Source organism: Haliotis rubra, unplaced genomic scaffold (genome assembly GCF_003918875.1).
Source record: "Haliotis rubra isolate DU_JTF1 unplaced genomic scaffold, ASM391887v1 Scf120, whole genome shotgun sequence".
Lineage (NCBI taxonomy): Eukaryota > Metazoa > Mollusca > Gastropoda > Lepetellida > Haliotidae > Haliotis > Haliotis rubra.
In genome coordinates, this window is record NW_025765115.1 from 115518 (window position 1) to 137373 (window position 21856).

General features: G+C 39.0%; 1 protein-coding gene across 1 annotated transcript in view; it reads right to left on the minus strand.

Moving 5' to 3' along the window:
* Positions 1 to 9591: 9591 nt before the first annotated feature.
* Positions 9592 to 21856, minus strand: part of LOC124263608 (mucin-17-like) — a 77871-nt gene continuing 65606 nt past the window's right edge. Inside the window, exons 28-34 of the mRNA XM_046698263.1 lie at positions 18078 to 18158; positions 17537 to 17707; positions 17340 to 17431; positions 16180 to 16305; positions 15022 to 15095; positions 14313 to 14452; positions 9592 to 11099 (exon numbers count right to left, since the gene is read on the minus strand). Coding sequence (XP_046554219.1) covers positions 10921 to 11099; positions 14313 to 14452; positions 15022 to 15095; positions 16180 to 16305; positions 17340 to 17431; positions 17537 to 17707; positions 18078 to 18158 — 863 coding nt within the window. The 3' untranslated portion in view covers positions 9592 to 10920. The remainder of the gene's footprint in view (positions 11100 to 14312; positions 14453 to 15021; positions 15096 to 16179; positions 16306 to 17339; positions 17432 to 17536; positions 17708 to 18077; positions 18159 to 21856) is intronic.

Consider the following 21856-nt stretch of genomic DNA (forward strand, 5'->3'; position numbering starts at 1 on the left):
CATACTTCTGTATCCGGACACCCAAATGATTCTCCATCAGTTTGGGCTAGCTGCGACACTGCTACTTTGCGGACAACATTAACCTTTAGCCATATCTCCTCAGTAAGGCTCTCCATGACAGCGAGGTGGAACACAGGTCATGGGAATCTCCACTTTCAGGTAAACTGCCAAGTCTTATCGTGGAATCTATCTCCCGACTGTGCCCTGTTACAAAGCGAAAATAGTCAACTGAAGGTTCTGTTAAGCTCACAAGTTCAAGAAGCTGCTAAGGTATCATGTTTCAAAGTACATGTACAGTCAACAGGGATAGAAAATCAAGCAGATTTATTTCTTGATCAATGGCGTAACTTCTACTCGGGCTCACTTTGCAGGTGGTGTACTCGTGACAGACACCTTGTCGTGATGAAAACTCAGGTCGGTTGTAAACATTTTATACAGCTCGCTCTATTGTTATTTCTTGATTAAATCATCTCAATTAATTATCTTGTGTTTCTAATTAACATAGAGTGATGTTCACCGACGTCAGTGTCAAGCAGCCAGTATGGCACAAGCTAATTACCGCTCAGGTGTGATTGTTTGCTTACGGTCTGATTATCCAACCGGCTGTGTTGATTGTCATATTAACGAATGATTTTACAATGTATTTACAATAATCAGTTGCTAGATTGGTATGTTGGAGCCAGAATGCGCGAATGTCGAATTAACGAGGGTAATTTTCACTGTTTAAAATGGTCCCCTAATTCTTTGTCGGATTAATCTGATTGTCGGATTAATGAGTGTCGGATTAACGAGAGCTGACTGTAAATATGAAATAAGTACATGAACCTCAAAATTTATCATTATTTCCTTGGGTGTTACCCAAAGTACCAAATCAAGATTTAGCAGGGGTCCATTTTCATTCTTTCAAGGCGATTGTACACAAGCATGTTTTCTATTCAAAGTCCTCTTGGTGAAAAGTGTTTCAATGGTTTTATCTCCAGCGCTGGGTGAAAAATTCTCATCCCAGTATGAGGGATTACAACTGGAATTATATTTAGGGGATAACTGTACTGTGTTTGATAAATTGGGGACATATACCAGTGGTTTTATTGCAGCAAATTTAGTTATATCGGCAACGCGTAAGCACTCTACAGTTATACCCATTCTAATTCGACTCGTTTACGCTGTTTTTTCATGAATTAATTCATTATTTAAACCAGGTCAAAGTTCCTCTAGGTCAAAGGTTAATCATATCACTCCTTGATCTTACACCATCGCCAGAAAAAGTAGTTCCCTTTTTTAACTTCAACTCTTTTGTTTATGTGCACACTGACTAATTCTGACAATGATGAATAAATCATACTGTTATAGCTAAAATGGATGGAATTATCATGAAACCGCCCTTTAGTTATCAGAAATGAGCGGGTCGCTGCAAATAATAATGGCCTTCTGATTCTTTAACGATGGGCCATTAACAGTTCTGTTGTCAAATGACGTCACAATATGTGACGTCATACTCCATAATGACATCACAAATCTTGTTCCATGATCTAACAGTGTTGGGTCAACAGCCCATTGCAAGTTGTTTGAAGTAAACTTACAATTAAATTTATGATACTGTTTGGGCATTTTTAACACAAGTTGCATCCATTTTGCTATAATAGGAGAGTTAATTGATGACCAGCTATAGGCCTTCTGCAAATGGTAATGCCCTGAAAAATAGCGTTACTCCTATAGTGTAGTGATACATTCAAAAGTTTTGGTGAATCGTTTTCAAATTGTGACCATATATGCTGATTATACGGTCTGAAATTTATAGCATTGACCAATCAGAATTCATGTTACATACTAAGTTGAATTAGAATGAGTGTTAATAGTCATCGAGTACATTTCAAACATATACATATGAAGTGCACAGTATGAAATTCTGACTCTGCAACAGATGTGTTCATTAACTATTAGATGGTTCTACTCCATGGAACAACTGTGTGTGTTTGAATAACTTGTTTCAAACTGTTGGATCCTAGTGCCCACTTAAATGAAAGATGTTTTCCTTATGAAAACGGAAAGATACTATCAACAAAAGGGTAAGAACTAAATCATTTTCAAATAAGACTGAATTATGATAAAATCCTCCATAAATAATAGGAGTACATGTTACTTCTTATATCAATGTCATAAATTGCCACAATGAAAAGAATCTATGTTCTTGTAGCCTCAGGAGTAAGTACATTTATCACAGATGAAATCTGTGGGCATGAAGATCTCTACAGCCATATCTTAGACGGGAGTGAATAATCTGACAGAATCATGATCCAAAGTTACGATAAAACAAAGAAACACAATTTACATAAATGTTTTAACTTTCATGCGAAATCACCCAAAGTATTCCCTTCAGTACATGCATAGGGTAAAGACTTCCAACGTTTTACTGTGTCTAGGAGAAAAGATTTAGAATAATTTCCTGTTTTGAATTTGATAGTTCGCAACTTATGACTACTTGGCTTCTGAAACACAAGGTGGTACAAAATCACAAAGATAGCCAGTTACAAGATTACTGATCATTAAATAAAAAGTTGTTGTTTGGATGTATCTACTTTCACTTAATGTCCTACATTTCTTTCTTTGTATATCTTGTTGTAACTAGTACTTTGAACGGGCCCCCAGATAGAGTTCATAGTGCATTCAGAACAAGGTTTTCAAGTATTTGTGACTGTTCCTTGGAAAAAGTGCCTAAAATATGACAACAGTATTCAAATAGAGGCAAAATGGAAAACTAAGATATAAAGTGTTTTCCTAAATGAATAAATTCATATTTCAGCATAAAATACAACTAAAATAATCCGGAGAAGGAATTGATTCTTGCTCTCCATTTGAACCCATAAATTGCTAATTATGTTATCACTGTTATGACTGAAAATTTCAGCAGCTATAGTCTGTTTTGCTAAAAATCGGACCGATGAATTGCAACCTAACTCGAAAACAACTAAACATAGAATACTCAATGAAACACTGATCATAAACATTACATCAGACCACTCTGTGATTTTTATGCAGAATTTATGTCCTAATAATAAAAAAGTTGTTTAACAAACTATCATTAAAATTTTGAGACAGTTCACTCTTTGTTACGAGGGAGGGGTGCAAAGAGAGGAACAGCTAATGTACTGTCGGAAATGCTAGGAAAATGCTTTTTGACTTATATTTAAAATTCAGAGGTATTACAGTTACTTAAATAACAAATATCACTTTAAGAAACATCTACCTAATGTAGACCAAGGGAATAATTTTTGAGACATGCCCTATAATGTGTTCTTACTGATGAAAATACCAAAAACTTAGAAAAATAACGGGTAGTGGGACATTATTTGATACAAACATTAACTGCCTGTGTTATGTCATCAGCATGCACGGTATCGACAGGTGAAATTGACACCTGAGCACATGCTTCTGGGGGAAGAAGAGGGGAAGGGGTCATCTCAATAGATGTTTTCTTCAAAATGTTGAATATGTGTACGTATAGTATACGTATTGGTTCTCGTCCTGCGACGCCACTTGCAGACAGGCTTTGTCGTCACTGTAGTAGTCAGGCTGTCGAAGACGAAGTACATTTCTTAGTTAGCTGTCCTTATTATTCTGATCTTCGGTATGATTTGTTTAGAAAATCTAGTATCTTACACCCAAATTTTGCTCAGTTATCAAAGACTGAACAAGTTACATTCCTCTTACAAACAGAAATTATTGTTAATCCATTGGCCGCTTTAGTTAGCCGTGTATCGGCATAAGCTATCATCCCACTAAAGTTGTTTTTTCCTTAGGTCTTTCATATGTGTGATACTCCTTAATGTTTTAATCTTATATTTTATACATTTTATGCACATATTGTCTAGTGTGTCTCATTGGCCATCTGGCCTGGTGTCTGTATTTTTCTATGTCTTTTCACCGTTGCCATTTTTGACATGTACATTCACGTGACACATAAATAAACTATTTTGTCTGTCTGTCTGTCTTGTAAGGGATCATTTGTGTATGTGTGTATGTGTGTTTGTTTTGAAATAAACATACGAATTACTGTACATTGGAAAGAATCTTATCACTTGTGTTATCTTATCGATTGATTGTAGAAATGTGCAACATTTTAATAAATATTTTGCATGTCAACAGTATATTTCATTGCAAAAATATGGATGTAATTCGGTCAGTTTAATCTAGTTGTGAACATTGGCCAAAGATTTAATGAAGTCACTGGTGTAGCTTCTTTAGAATATATATATTCTTCTTCTCATAAAGTTTGTAGACCACCCGTCTAAGTACTCCCTTGTCAAAGTTGTCAAGGATGGTTTTACGTCCCGGTTTTGCTTTTGAGACGGTCCCTGTCTTGTCTGATTTGTTTACACTATTGTAAACTTGTTGGTAACACATACCAAAAGCTCTACAAGTTCTGTAATAAACCCTTTCTAACCTAATGAAAGGTTTACCTCTGTCTTTTTCAAGCACAAAAAACTTATAAACCTTTGCAACAATTGACTGTAAATATATTTGGCCATAGTGGACGCTGTGATAAGGATGTGCATGCATGACGGGAAACTTATTTATCAAGACTTAACATTTATATTAATATTTCTTCAATAAAGAAACGATAATTAAGTAAAGTAACACAAACGTTGATTCATATTTTTACACCACCTGTGTTATTAGCATAAATGTAAAGACTATTTCAGATTTCTGTTGTTGAACTCTGAAAAAATCCTAAATTGTTGTTTTGGTACCATATTCTCTCCTGTAAACTTACCTTTAAATGCATTGGAATGTTAAAGCGATTGAAATAAAAATTAGGTATACTATAGGCGAGTTGATATATTGACAACATAGTGCATTTATCACCTTTATCAAAGTATAAGGCTAAAAAAATTTTTCTAGCATTTCCGACAGTACTTTATGTGTGCGAGAAAGAATGGAGACGGCACAGCACAGGTTATAGCTAAGATACAGTGAACGCAATGTATCTTAGCTACACAGGTTAATGAATCAATGACTTTGTCGGCACTTGTGCACGTGCTTCACTTACACCTGGTTGTTCCTCCCTTTGCAGTCCTCCCTCGTAACAAATAGTGAACTGTGTCAAAATTTTAATGATAGTTTGTTAAACAACTTTATCATTTTTAGATCATAAATTCTGCAAAAATATCACAGTGTTGGTCTGATGTAATGATTATGATCAGTGTTTCATTGAGTATTCTATGTTTAGTTGTTTTCGAGTTTCCGATTGTGTGCCAAACGGACTATAACCCAAACAATCAAATGATAGCGGCTACCGAAAACCGGACAGTAGAATTAGTACGTGTAAATTGTGCCTGGCAACGACAAGGTATGCGAGAAATACGTTAAACATAGTCACCTTTCCTTAAATAATGTCTCAAGCTGTATGTTGTGATTGTTATCAGCGATTATGTCCACTCGTTGTTGTAGATATTACTTACAAGTATTCGTCTGCAGACCGTGTGCCTCTCAATCAAGGGACGTAACTCGTGGCTTTTCTTTACAATCGACAGTTTTCCCCTGCATTTATTGCATGATTGCTTTACTCAATGAACGAGGACGTTCAAACTGAATCTGATCATATAAAAAAGTAAGTCATGAACATTGCTGTTGGCTGTAAACCATCCCAGCTAATTAATAACATTTTCATAAGGTTTAAAAATAGTGTTCTTAAGTGTTTTCGTGGAAATGTTTTAAACATGTTTCATTATTTTAAATGCTCATATACTGAAGATGTGTTTTGCAAGTATATTTTGTTTTCTAACTGATTCCTAATAAAGCTTAATTTGTTTTCTGATTGTCTTCTTAGTATAAGCCTTGATTAATACTTATCTAAACTAGCAACCATCTGCATTCATCTCAGTGGTGTGTGGAGGATTTTGGTTTGAGATGAGAATGTATTTAAGAATAAATCCCCATTATGGTGGCATAACCTTGGTTGCCAGCAAACTCTGGCCCTTTCTTATAATTTGTTATGTTGTGTTCTTAATAGGAGAATATTGTACATGCTTTCTGACTAGTTTAAAATAAAATATGTGATAATCAGGTTGATATACTGCTCATCGACAACAGGATTTTCTCACATCATAATATTGCTGAAATATTGCCAATTTAACGTCAAATGTCACTTAAATAAAAATGAAGTGGACACATATGCATTGACTATTCAGCAGATAGCAAAGTTTTGAAGATATACACATCTTTTTGGTGAAATCTGTTTTTGTGATTGCCCCTTAAAATTATTCAGTGTATATTTTTCTTAAGCCTTTATGAACTGGCACACTTACATTTATTGTGTGCGAGTCTGGTGATTTATGCCCCTTTAAACAGTGCTCCATGTATATTAGAGCGAGTAAGTGAGGTGAAATGGGTTTTACGTCGTGCTTGACAATATTTCGCTCATATGACGATGTGCATGCATGTTTATGTGTAGCTGCTGGTACTAGCCCAGACATAAGCTGGTTCTATAGTGCTAGCTCACTGAGATACCATGCTGCAGTTAAGCATGAATACCCCACTCAGACACATTATACTGACTCCGAGCTGACCAGTCCTTGTTGTACCCATTAATGCTGATCGCCAGGTGGGACCAACAAGTACCATCTTTTGGTATTATGCGGTCGGGAATCGAACCCGCGACCTGCCGCTCTCCGGGCGAGTAGGCTTGTTATGAGTCCTTTGACTGATAAAAAAAGACAAAATGATTGGAAACCATGTTGATTTTATGATGGTAATTGCTTGTTTAAAAGACCCCACTGATTTTCAAACAATACCATGTCTGTATAAGTATGGCCCTGGAATGTTTATTGTTGAATTTATTGGTGAATATGAACATTCAAAATGTCATTTTGTGTATCTTACACGATTCAAGGTCAATACCGAGTGTAACCTCCATGTGACTGTATGACAGGCAGCACTCTCTCCTCCTCATACTTCCAGTCAGCCTCCTGATCCTCTGAAGGGGCAGTCTACGCCATTCCTCATGTAAAGCAGCTTCCAATTGGGCCAGGTTCTGTACAGGAGGATCGCTTTGTTGCACGACTACCAATTATGTCTCAGATATGATGCAAAGGGTTAAGATCCGGGCTTATGCTATCGTGAGATGTGTCTGGGAGAGCTTAACTTAGTTCTTTGTGTATATCTTGGAGTTTGGGTGAAATGACCGATGCTTTCAAAGAGAACATTATTATAGGTCCCTCAGTTACATGTAATCACAACCTCGTAAGAATGCAAGATTTACGTCCAGTAACTAACTGAGAAAGAATATTATGACAAATATATGAAGTGAGATTCCTTAGGGCATATGAAATACTATGACAAACAGCATAAAAGGTACAAATTTCAACATTTATTTACAAAAGGATTATCACAATAACAATATGCAGTGAAGTAAGCCAATGAAATAAAACATTAAAAAACAATGGAATACCAATGGACATTTATTGCAGCTTACACAATATGATGAAATGTATGTCTGACAGTACGTCACTCAGATGAGAGAGATGGGTTTTACAACCTACTTTCAGAACCATTCCAGCAATATCCTGACAGTGTGCCAATAGGAAACCTCGTCTCACTCAGCCCAAGAAGACAAGTAACTATTAATCTGTACACATTTACTGACACAAGTATGGATGGGCATTTTCAATGAATATGACACTTGAGTGAGTTGGTTTAATGCTGCTTTGAGCAGAATTCCAGATATATCATGGCAGTTATAGCCAGTTACATTATGTCAGTTGACTATGGCAGTTATGTCTCAAGTGATAATGCTCTTAGACACAAGTGGCTTTAGAGATGCCCATAATAGTACTGTGAGAATAAAAACACCCTTTCTTTTGAACACCATTGCGACATATGTTGTTTGAAGTGTTTCCGAGGTGTGATACAAGCACTTTGTGTTATGGCTGTAAGTCTCTGCTGCTTATATTAAGCATGCAAATGTAACAAGATGAGGGCCAGAATAAATTAGTTACATTTTCCTGCCCACCTTACTAAACACACTACCTAATATAAACATAGTGTCCCAAGTACCTTCAGACCAAGACAGATGTGCCCTTTTTTCTTTACTTCATGAAGACACCAAATGCATTCAAGCTTTTTGTAAATCACATGCATGAACAGTTAACATACACAGGTGCCTTGAACAGCGGTTCTAAAATGTAAGCAAAATCACTAAAAATAAAACATTTCTTGCTTCATTGTTTAGAACAACGTTAGGAGATAACCCTAGCATGTTTACAAACTTTAATTATCCTTTAAATTTCATTTCAAAACATAACATGAATAGGTGTCAAATCCTTGTTTGCAGCCTCTAAATTGACTACACACTAGGGTTATCCAGGGCTGGAAATAACCCATTGCCCGACGTCCGAGTCCAGTGTTTTTTTCTGTCGGGCAAGCAAATTCGTATATCACACTGTACCGGCGTCCATTTGACTTTCCAATATTAATTATGTTGTTTATTTAAAAAATTCAACAAGAAAACAGCCGGTATAGTGGAAAAATTATCAGGGCAAGTGATTTCACATGTGCCACTGTACCGGAGTACACTAGCAATTTTAAAGTTATTTCCAACCCTGGTTATCTCCATTCCACCAAGACCAAACAAAAGTATAGTCTTTGTTTAAAATGAACATTCTTCATGCATCTGGGCTTTCACAAAGCACTAAGGTGATTGTAAGTCACTAAGGTAACCTTAGTGCAATGTTCAAGAATGGGAGTTAAGGTTAACCTTAGTAAAGGATGCTTCGTGAAAGGAGTCCCGGGTTGAGAGGGCACTTTCAAGGATCAGTAAAGTACAGCTTGCATTGCAAACCATTAGTTTCACCATAACACTTGAATCATTTCAGTGAGACACAAAAATATCAAACGACAGATATCCTGTGAGTAGGGCTGAGAAGAGTCACCGATGCATCGCGATACATTTAAGTTTGATACAGCTATCGTATCATGGGCTGGTGTATCGATACAAAATGATACACATTTTTTTTTCAAAACAGTATTATCTTAAACATGTTACAGTACTTCTTTAGAGAAAAATACGCAAATATGTTGGTTATTACAACAGTGTTATTGTTAAACACAAATACCATGAAATATATCATATTAAATCTTGATACCGTGTCATTCTTTGAAGGTGTATGTATAGTGACACGTATCGTATAGCAGGTAAAATATCGCGATATGTATCGTATCGTGACATAGTGTATCGCCCCAGCCCTACCTGTGAGTATCCCTCAAAATGACATCCCAAATAAAATAAAGGACTAGGGTGGCTTCAAGATTGCACAGTTGTATCTTGCACCTAAGTCGACTGGGCCAAAAGTGCCTCCCCAATACATAAAACTGAAGCTGCCTTTTGCAGTTTAGTTCTGTGACATACACACAACTATGATGCCTTAATGAGGGTCTATAGAGTCTAGGCATTATCACATAGAAGGCAGGACATCACAGTACGTGAAAGTGAGGCACCAAATGGCCAGTCGTGTTTATGTCAAAGAATGTTCCAGTACACTTTACATGTATTTGTTTTCAGGTTTTCTGAATGAAACATATCACCACACTTATAAATAATGTATGTACCACAACTTTTTACTCAGCAAACTCAAAGAAGTAAGAATACAGTTTGAAATTGAAAAACAGTTAAGTTTGTCAAAGAAGTGATTCTGAATATTTTCTTTGCAATAATGCAGTCATAAGCAAGATCATGATCTGACATAGATTTGATACAACTGGTGGATGAATCAGAACGGAAGATCCAAAATGTCCTGATAGAATATGTCCTTTGTTGTTCATGACATCACTATGTCATGGCATAAAGTCACCTGAACCAGGACAGTTTCTCTGGGGTTGTTGTGTCACACATTTTCCTTCATATCCTCAAAAACAAGATAACAATGAGGTTCAGGGTTTACACCATTCATACACCTGGGATGTAATCCATAATCTGTTGTACCTGGCTTGTTGTTCTCTAAACACAAAAAGGGCCGGTGGGGTAGCCTAGTGATTAAAGCGTTCGCTCGTCATGCCAAAGACCCAGGTTCGATTCCCCACATGGGTACAATGTGTGAAGCCCATTTCTGGTGTCCCTCGCCGTAATATTGCTAATTAAGTGACATGTAACTAAACTCGCTCACTCACTAAACACAAATGACCATTACATGTAGACTCCTGTCCATAAAGTAAAACGAAAATCATGAGATCAATTTGAAATGAATCTGGGTACTATACAACTTCCATCTCTCAAATTTTGTGAATATAACATGGAAAATGAAACATGCATTCCAACCCTCAAACCCCCCTTCTGCATTGCAGTTTATCTTAGCTTATGGCATGAACGAGATGTGCTTGATGAGGGCCTTTTTGCAGCTCCAATATGGGCTCACAAACACGGATGTGAAAGTAGTAGACACTGGAAGCAGAACTGGCTACAGAAGTATGTGTAGATCAAGTCAGCAGTGTGCATAGCTTTATTCTATTGCTATGAATATATGTTAGTTCCAGGCAACAATCCGCAGCTGGGCTTTAAACTCTGTGGCTGTCATCTTTGGATATCAACATCCATACCCAAACATACCCACGTATTGTATTGGTCATTAGTAGGGTACTTCATGGTGTCGTGCACTGCGCATTCAATTCATTGCTTTCATTTCTGAAAGTAGTTTATTTAAATGCATAACTAGTTATGTTTCAACCCTGTTAATCTAACATTAATATTTCATATTACTATCAATCATTCATCCTCTGTATCAAAATATATTATTATCCCATGATATTATCATTTACAGATTGCATGTTCTGCATGGTAACAGTCTGTGGTCAGAATGGTCAATCCATTCTCTATCAACACTGAGATGTCACATTCAACCACGTCCTGGAGACGGTGTGACACCAGGTGGGTCAGCCCTCCTGGTAGTCATGTTTATACTGGGGGTGTGTCGTGTAGCCCAACAAGTGACCGTTTATAAGGCACTGAATCACCCACTCCGTGGAGACCAGGGGTATTTTGAGCTGCTTGGCTTGGTGGAGTACTGACGATGGGCAGTCTGAATCAGTGACAATAACATTCACCGAATCTTCTGAAACAGATGGACACATTACAGCATGGCTGGAGACGGACACATTACAGCATGGCTGGAGACAGACACATTACAGCATGGCTAGAGATTGACACATTACAGCATGGCTAGAGATGGACACATTGCAGTGTGGCTAGAGATGGACACATTACAGTGTGGCTAGAGGTGGACACATTACAGCGTGGCTACAGACCAACACATTACAGCATGGCTAGAGACAGACACATTACAGCATGGCTAAACAGACACATTACAGCATGGCTAGAAACGGACACTTTACAGTGTGGCTAGAGACACACACATTACAGCATGGCTAGAGACGGACACATTACAGTGTGGCTAGAGACAGACACATTACAGCATGGCTAGAAACGGACACATTACAGTGTGGCTAAAGACAGACACATTACAGCATGGCTAGAGACGGACACATTACAGCATGGCATGGCTAGATGGCTAGAGACACATTACAGCATGGCTAGAGACAGACACATTACAGTGTGGCTAGAGACAGACACATTACAGCATGGCTAGAGACAGACACATTACAGTGTGGCTAGAGACGGACACACTACAGCATGGCTAGAGACAGACACATTACAGTACAGTGGCTAGAGACAGACACATTACAGTGTGGCTAGAGACGGACACACTACAGCATGGCTAGAGACAGACACATTACAGTGTGGCTAGAGACAGACACATTACAGTGTGGCTAGAGACGGACACACTACAGCATGGCTAGAGACAGACACATTACAGTGTGGCTAGAGACAGACACATTACAGTGTGGCTAGAGACGGACACACTACAGTGTGGCTAGAGATGGACACATTACAGCATAGCTGGAGACGGACACATTACAGTATAAGGAAGATATGGACTGATCCCTAACGTTTGTATTCATTGGCATGTGTGGGTGCAGTAAGTTACTGTACGAAGATACTACTTTATTTACCTAAGAAGAAAGAACACATTCTTACAGTCAATTGCAAGTCAAGATTTCAACACTTTTTAAAGGCAAAATCCTTGATTCATGGATTTTTTATTCATCCCATTCAAATCCACTTAATCACCTCTAATTTGAAAAGAAACTCTAAATTTCAAAAAATTTAATTCAATCAGTTTAAGAGCTTCAAATTCTCTATAGCAAGAAGACAACAGATACTCCTCTCCACCCTAAGGACGTCAGTTTCCTTCCTTCAGCAGAAATAGAATGCCTAATTTGTTTCCTTCATGTTCACCCACAATGCACAATTAAAACACATTTACCCATTGCCTTATATGCAACAAATCATTGAGGTCAAGCAACAATGCTGCCTATCTTGGTCAGGAACAAAGTCCTAGTGACACATCATTTATCAAACTAATTCTGACAATAGATGGCAAATAAGAAACATGAGTTGCAAAAAATGGGACACAGTATCTTAAGTGACAAAATAAAATGGAAAAATAATAGCAATACTTATCATGAAGTTAATAAACGAAGGGTTCCATACAAATGAAATCCCAGCATTTAATTTTATGGACTTTCAGCAGTTTTGTTAATTTCAAGCACTTTCCAAGTTTGTATCAATCCTGGAGCATGTATGTCATTACTGGCTGAGATACAATATCAACTTATGTTATTTGGGAAGGTAATCAATTCAACAAGTGACAAATGATGACACTGGTACTTGGTATTTATTATAAAGACGCTAATAGGCTGGATAAAATCAAATGTTATAGGCTGGATAAAACTCAAATGTTATGAGATAAGGCAGTGTTTTCCATGATATAGGGGAGGTAACTCTTTCAAAAAACACTCTATGAACCTTTCATTATTCAGAAAGTTGAAAAATCAGAGTGAAAGGGAAACAATCATAACCTGTATAAGGAGCGGATAGAGCGTTTTGAAAAAGTGGGATGCACAGTTCATTTTCACCTGTTTTCATGGTAGTTCCAATGGTCATTTAATAAACTTTCAGGACAAACGGGGGATGGAGGGATTGCGTGCACCCACTCTAGATCCGCCTATGTGTATAAACACTTAATATTCAACAGATTCACTGATATTTCATTCCGGAAAAAACTGTTGAGATTAGTTGTGTCATTTCACTCAAGTTCAACAATGCTAAGTACTGTCGGAAATAAAAAAACCCTGTTTTTAGGCTGTTACTCTGTATCCCTAAAATTTACACAATTGCAAATAGCATATGTCGAAATAACCCACTTCGGCCTAACTGGGCGTTCAGTGGGATGCGTAATACGATATCCAGAAAAGCATGTTTACTCGTAAAATCGGGCAAAACTTTGAAAAAACCCCGAATAGCTGCCGAAAGCAATAGATCAGACTATAGATGGCAAGTAGGTCGCTCAGCCAGGTATGACGACGGACCGTCGACTCACCTGGCATGAAATGCACGTGCTGCCAACAGGCACAAGGGGTCATCTCAAAGATATTTTGTGCTTTTTCATGTGTGTTGACTATGTCTCATCTATTGATTAACATCTAACGTGTCTTTCTTTCATATAGTTTCATATAGTTTATGTTGAGATTTGTAAAAGAGTATGATACCCGAAAACCATAGAAACGCATTGTATATAGGTGGCATGACACCCGAAGATCGACAGGACTGGATATTATTTGTAAATTGTTTTGACGTGCCGTGTACCTCCCCAGTATAATTGGCCTAAAGGATTATCTTATCTTAGCTGATATCTCTATCCCCAAGCCCGACCCCAGTATTTGCTTTTGAGACGACCCCTCCTATCTGTTTCTTTTTATAGTGACAGTGAGACTGCATGGTAGCTACATCCTTAATAGTTTCGGCATAAAAGTTATTATTTTTTACGTCAGCTATCGTTTATAATCAATCTACGTCTAATTTCAATTAGAAATGAATCTACGTCTAATTTCAAATTGGGCATTTAAAAAGTGTCCTTTGTAATACAATATCGTCGCACACTTATTTGCATAAAGCCATGGTCTGTTCCAAATAAGTCTTTTTGGACTTAGAAAAAAACCGCATTGCTCATTTCTGCACTAATTTCCCCTCAGTAAAGTCCCTTTTTTCCGTTTCCTATCTCTCTACCACTGAGACTGTAGTTAGGCCGAACTAAGATTAACAGATATTTCACACTTTCACATATCAACTACATAAATTGTAGAGATAAATGAGAAAATACAGTTGTTTTCTATTTCCGACAGTACTATAGTAACTCAATCCCCACCTGTTTTGTTCTTGATGGGCAATCTGTTGACCAGGTGACACCTGGAGATGGTCAGTATTGACCGCCAAGTATCCTGGAACTTGACATTAGTGGATGCCACCATCACCTGAAGACCTCCAAGACAGCTGCCGCCAGGGTTCCTGCAGCCAACAGTATCAGTAGTTACTGCTAGGTCTGTTTCCATTTAATTAACATGTAAAAACTGTTAAACAGTATTTCAAGCATACCAACATGCTGTGAATAGTCTAGCATGATTAGAAGGTGTACTAGATCATGCTATACTTGGGGTCTTCACAGAAAAACAAGGTTTGCAGAGGGTAGGTGAAATCTGATGGCAGCTGAAACAAGTTTGCATAGGATCCATCCCTATATAACAAGCTACTGCTGCTGTACAAACGTGTTGCCCTCCTTTGTCAGATCCTCATGCACAGAGTTGTCACATTGGAATATGAGATCTGAATTGAATCAGGCTGAACATTTAATGAGTACGGGACAATACCCTCTGTAAGGAAGGGCCTCTTCACAGACTCTCTTGACAATACTGGTACCCATCCCTACCACAGGGCCGATACAAAGTGTCTTTCCCATACCCATCCTTACCACAGGTCCCAACACTGTGTCTTTACCAAACAGTACACACTCCTATATATGGGCCAGTACAACATATGTAGAATGAGTGACAGGGACACAAAGGCAGCGCATCACTCACCATTCCATGAGTTTCCTTCTCTCCAGACTGATGCCAGCGGGCAGGATGTATGCCTTGTGATCCAGCAGCCTGCCCTGGTGAAACATAACACATACCGAAGACATGACATACTCACAGACATTTCTCCTCCCACCTCTTAGAGACGCCTACCTCTGTACAGGAGTGTATGATCCACTGATGGGACACACAAGGGGTGCCTACCTCTGTACAGGAGTGTATGATCCACTGATGGGACACACAAGGAAAGCCTACCTCTGTACAGGAGCGTATGATCCACTGATGGGACACACAAGGAAAGCCTACCTCAATACAGGAGTGTATGATCCACTGATGGGACACAAGAGATGCCTACTTCTGTACAGGAGTGTATGATCCACTGATGGGACACACAAGGAAAGCCTACCTCAATACAGGAGCGTATGATCCACTGATGGGACACACAAGGAAAGCCTACCTCAATACAGGAGTGTATGATCCACTGATGGGACACAAGAGATGCCTACTTCTGTACAGGAGTGTATGATCCACTAATGGGACACACAAGGAAAGCCTACCTCAATACAGGAGCGTATGATCCACTGATGGGACACACAAGGAAAGCCTACCTCAATACAGGAGCGTATGATCCACTGATGGGACACACAAGGAAAGCCTACCTCAATACAGGAGTGTATGATCCACTGATGGGACACAAGAGATGCCTACTTCTGTACAGGAGTGTATGATCCACTAATGGGACACACAAGGGGTGCCTACTTCCATACAGGAGTGTATGATCCACTGATGGGACACAAGAGATGCCTACCTTTGTACAGGAGTGTAGGATCCACTGATGGAACACACAAGGGGTGCCTACCTCTGTACAGGAGTGTATGATCCACTGATGGGACACACAAGGAAAGCCTACCTCAATACAGGAGCGTATGATCCACTGATGGGACACACAAGGAAAGCCTACCTCAATACAGGAGTGTATGATCCACTGATGGGACACAAGAGATGCCTACTTCTGTACAGGAGTGTATGATCCACTAATGGGACACACAAGGGGTGCCTACTTCCATACAGGAGTGTATGATCCACTGATGGGACACAAGAGATGCCTACCTTTGTACAGGAGTGTAGGATCCACTGATGGAACACACAAGGGGTGCCTACCTCTGTACAGGAGTGTATGATCCACTGATGGGACACACAAGGAATGCCCGCTGCTAGACACTGAAAGTACTTGACCGTTCTCTGGAACGTGCTTGCCACTAGGTAGGCCTGGGATGCTGCTTCAACCTTCAAACACACAAAACACATTGTGCCAAGAATGTTCAATTACATTCTCGAAAGTTCAGTGTGCACAATCTCCATTCCATAATGATAAATACACAGAACCCATTCCTCAAACATATATTTTTCAAGATTTTACCCAGTGGTAAAGACAGGTGCCCAATCACATTTTAGTGTCCTTTCACAACTGATACGAGCACCAGTGGAATGTCTTGAAGAAAAAGACTTCCTACCCTGTCGTACTCATAATTTTATATTATTCATAACAATATTCTGATTCAAAATTATATACCGAGTGTGCACTTTAACTGGATGTTCAGAACAGTGAACAAGTGTCTATTCACACTATTCCTTGCATTTGTTCTGTGTGGTTCTATACAGGTATCTCAGCTTGTGATTGAATGAGGTAAAGAACAGTATTCTAGTCCTATCACAGTGTGCATGATGGTGGAGAAAAATGATGCATGAACCCAACCACCCATCCTTGATAATCTCCAGGGTATACATTATGATAACTCTCCACTATACCCTGGATGCATCCACGGCATGATTTTATTACCTCCCTTGGCTGGCTCCACATTCTCACAGTAGCCAATCAGCTAAGCCGCCGTTACAACCGAGCTTGCCAGTGTCAACAAGGATAGAGGTCACAGTCACGAAGGTTCGTTCGCAGTGCCACTCAGATTTTTAGGGAAATAATAAAGACAAATTGACAGATCTGAAACTTTAAGAAAATATATGACAGAACTCCTTCTACTTCTTTCAGAGTACCTCTGCATCAATTGTGTTGCCAAGTTTAAATGGTTAGATAATTTAAGAAGCGAAAGTGAGTTGTGATTGGTACGCTTAACTTCCCAGCGTAGACACCTGATTGGATAAAAAGCCAGCCAAAGGGAGGTAATAAAATCATCGCCCAAAGCCGTGGATGCATCCAGGGTATAGTGGAGAGTTATCGTAACGCATACCCTGGAGATTATTGAGGATGCCAACCACCATACTTCAGTATTCTTTCCATCCTGAGAAGGGCAGCTTGCCATTACCTGTGCATGGTTGTACTTCTCCAGGACAATGCCACCAGCCGCCTCGATGTTTGTTCTCAGACTCTCCTTGTCAAAAGCAATGCTTGCTTCTTCTAAAACAGAAATTTGCACTAGATTTTAACAAGAACTTTTAATTTCAATTCCATATTTCTAACAGCATTAGCAACAATCTTACAGACACCCAGTTCAACACCTACCATCAGTGCCACTCTCTTCAGTAGAAGTTTCCAGGCTGGAGTCTTGGAGGAGTTTCTTCTCTTGCAGTTTCTGTTCTGCGCTCTTGTCCACGTGAGTGAGGAGGAACACCATGCCCTGGAACAGGTAGGGAGAACACGCCTGACCGCCCATCTTGGTTTTGTCGAAGAGACCTGGTAGAGAAGTCATACATCGAGGTGTACTCAAACTTCAGTGTGAGACAAGAGATACATTCCTTAGTTCCCTAAACCTTGTTTAAACTGCTCGTAATTAAAATTGAAGTCCACCACCATATTCTTGTAAACTAAGACACAAATAACCCTTGCTAACACATAACTGTTTGGCCAGAAGTCTCAATTTGTCACTAAGTGGAGGATCTAGTTTAAAATCGATGTGAGCTGTTTGTCAAATTATATTTCATACGATCAGTGGATAAGCCAAAGATTTTGTTACTATTATTCTTCTTAACTTCTGTTGCATGCCAAGACTGTATGTAGTCATATCAGTAATGTTTTAGACAGAAAAGATACAAATACAACTCACCAACTCGGACTCTGCGGGCTCGACCCCTGCTCTCTGACGGCGAGTCTACAGCTCCTACCATACCTGACGTGGTCGGTGTCACTACAACATCAACCCATGAACTATCAAACATGAAAACATCCACATCCAAACATTCCTGGTCTAATTCCTGCAGGACACGACATGCATGCGTCATTATACAGTCTGAATATTTCACTGTTTACAACCACAAATGGCACATCCCAGCTATATGACAAGATGAATCCAGAGAGCAGTGACCCATAGTATCAGGGTCACCTATTATCAACCAAGTCCACCCAATCACACAGGTCCGGCACAGGTTGTAACCTAGCATCAGGTTCCTACTCACTTCTTACAACAAGTAGTTGATTTCATTCTACCCTGGTAGGTCCCAATGTTTTGAAAGTATCAATGGAAGATAGCGAGTGAGTGAGTTTAGGTTTACGCCGCACTCAGCAATATTCCAGCTATATGACGGCGGTTGTAAATAATCGAGTCTGGACCAGATAATCCAGTGATCAACAGCATGAGCATCGATCTACGCAATTGGGAACCGATGACATGTGTCAACCAAGCCAGCAAGCCTGACCACCCGATCCCCACTGAAAGATACGTGCAAATTACAATATTTAGTGTTTTCTTTACAAGTATTCAGACCAGATTTGTTTCCAACACTTCCTCTTGTTGGAAACCAGAAGCACTGCGCATCATTTGTCATAACCTGTACACTTCAATCATGGTTCTAGAACACATAAAAACAAGAAGACAAAGTCATCAATATCCCCCGCAATGGCAAAATATTCTTCATGATTATGTCTACGAGTTATGATTATACACATGTCAAATATTTAGGTGTGTATATAGAAAAGTGGAAGGGGGTATTGAAAGGTTTTTAAAGTTCTGCTCCAGAGAGAAGAACTATCACCAATTTCAGTCAAACTTGTTGCCATGGAAATGCCAAAAATATTTTATTCAGAATTCCAAAACTACCAAAAGGCACCAGTACACAACCAGACCAATCTATGTGCCAAGTTTGGTGAAGAAACATTGAACGGTTTTAGAGTTCTGCTCCGGAAAAGAGCACTACTACAATTTCAGGCTAAGTCAAACTTGTTGCCATGGAAACGCCAAAAATATTTTATTCAGAATTCCAAAACTACCAAAAGGCACCAGTACACCACCAGATCTATCTATGTGCCAAGTTTGGTGAAGAAATATTGAACGGTTTTAGAGTTATGGTCCGGAAAAGAGCACTACCACCAATTTCAGTCTAAGTCAAACTTGTTGCCATGGAAACGCCAAAAATATTTTATTCAGAATTCCAAAACTACCAAAAGGCACCAGTACACCACCAGATCTATCCATGGACCAAGTTTGGTAAAGAAATATTGAACGGTTTTAGAGTTCTGCTCCGGAAAAAGCACTACCACTAATTTCAGTCAAAGTCGAACTTGTTGCCATGGAAACGCCAAAAATATTTTATTCAGAATTCCAAAACTACCAAAAGGCACCAGTACACCACCAGATCCATGTATGTGCCAAGTTTGGTGAAGAAATATTGGACGGTTTTAGAGTTCTGCTCCGGAAAAGAGCACTACTACAATTTCAGGCTAAGTCAAACTTGTTGCCATGGAAATGCCAAAAATATTTTATTCACAATTCCAAAACTACCAAAAGGCACCAGTACACCACCAGATCTATCTATGTGCCAAGTTTGGTGAAGAAATATTGAACAGTTTTAGAGTTATGGTCCGGAAAAGAGCACTACCACCAATTTCAGTCTAAGTCAAACTTGTTGCCATGGAAACGCCAAAAATATTTTATTCAGAATTCCAAAACTACCAAAAGGCACCAGTACACCACCAGATCTATCCATGGACCAAGTTTGGTAAAGAAATATTGAACGGTTTTAGAGTTCTGCTCCGGAAAAAGCACTACCACTAATTTCAGTCAAAGTCGAACTTGTTGCCATGGAAACGCCAAAAATATTTTATTCAGAATTCCAAAACTACCAAAAGGCACCAGTACACCACCAGATCCATGTATGTGCCAAGTTTGGTGAAGAAATATTGAACGGTTTTAGAGTTCTGCTCCGGAAAAGAGAAATGTGTACGCACGGACGGACGGACTGACGGACGGACTGCATAGCAAAACGCTTTGCGGGGGATAAAAACACTGATTTTGTGTGCATCAGATTATACCTTGCATTCATCAAACCATCTCATAGACAGCTGAACATAAATTGATATCAGGCTGTTGTACAAATCAAATCTTAGCGCTACAACACTTGTATGTCTATATCATGATGTGGGAGTTACAATGACCTTAGTGCTACAACAGTTGAAAGTCGATATCATGATGTCGGAGTTAAAATGACCTTAGAGCTACAACAGTTGTAAGTCTATATTAAGATGTGGGAGTTACAATCACCTGAGCGCTACAACAGCTGCAAGTCTATATCATGATGTCGGAGTTACAATCACCTTATCGCTACAACAGTTGTGAGTCTATATTAAGATGTGGGAGTTACAATCACCTTAGCGCAACAACAGTTGTAAGTCTATATTAAGATGTGGGAGTTACAATCAACTTAGCACTACAACAGTTGTAAGTCTATATTAAGATGTGGGAGTTACAATCACCTTAGCGCTACAACAGTTGAAAGTCTATATTAAGATGTGGGAGTTACAATCACCTTAGCGCTACAACAGTTGAAAGTCTATATTAAGATGTGGGAGTTACAATCACCTTAGCACTACAACAGTTGAAAGTCTATATCATGATGTCGGAGTTACAATCACCTTAGCGCTACAACAGTTGAAAGTCTATATTAAGATGTGGGAGTTACAATCAACTTAGCACTACAACAGTTGTAAGTCTATATTAAGATGTGGGAGTTACAATCACCTTAGAGCTACAACAGTTGTAAGTCTATATTAAGATGTGGGAGTTACAATCACCTTAGCGCTACAACAGTTGAAAGTCTATATCATGATGAGGGAGTTACAATCACCTTAGCGCTACAACAGTTGTAAGTCTATATTAAGATGTGGGAGTTACAATCAACTTAGCACTACAACAGTTGTAAGTCTATATTAAGATGTGGGAGTTACAATCACCTTAGCGCTACAACAGTTGAAAGTCTATATTAAGATGTGGGAGTTACAATCACCTTAGCGCTACAACAGTTGAAAGTCTATATTAAGATGTGGGAGTTGCAATGACCTTAGCGCTACAACAGTTGAAAGTCGATATCATGATGTCGGAGTTACAATGACCTTAGAGCTACAACAGTTGTAAGTCTATATTAAGATGTGGGAGTTACAATCACCTGAGCGCTACAACAGCTGCAAGTCTATATCATGATGTCGGAGTTACAATCACCTTAGCGCTACAACAGTTGTGAGTCTATATTAAGATGTGGGAGTTACAATCACCTTAGCGCAACAACAGTTGTAAGTCTATATTAAGATGTGGGAGTTACAATCACCTTAGCACTACAACAGTTGAAAGTCTATATTAAGATGTGGGAGTTACAATCACCTTAGCACTACAACAGTTGAAAGTCTATATTAAGATGTGGGAGTTACAATCACCTTAGCACTACAACAGTTGTAAGTCTATATTAAGATGTGGGAGTTACAATCACCTTAGCTACAACAGTTGAAAGTCTATATTAAGATGTGGGAGTTACAATCACCTTAGCACTACAACAGTTGTAAGTCTATATTAAGATGTGGGAGTTACAATCACCTTAGCAGCTACAACAACAGTTGTAA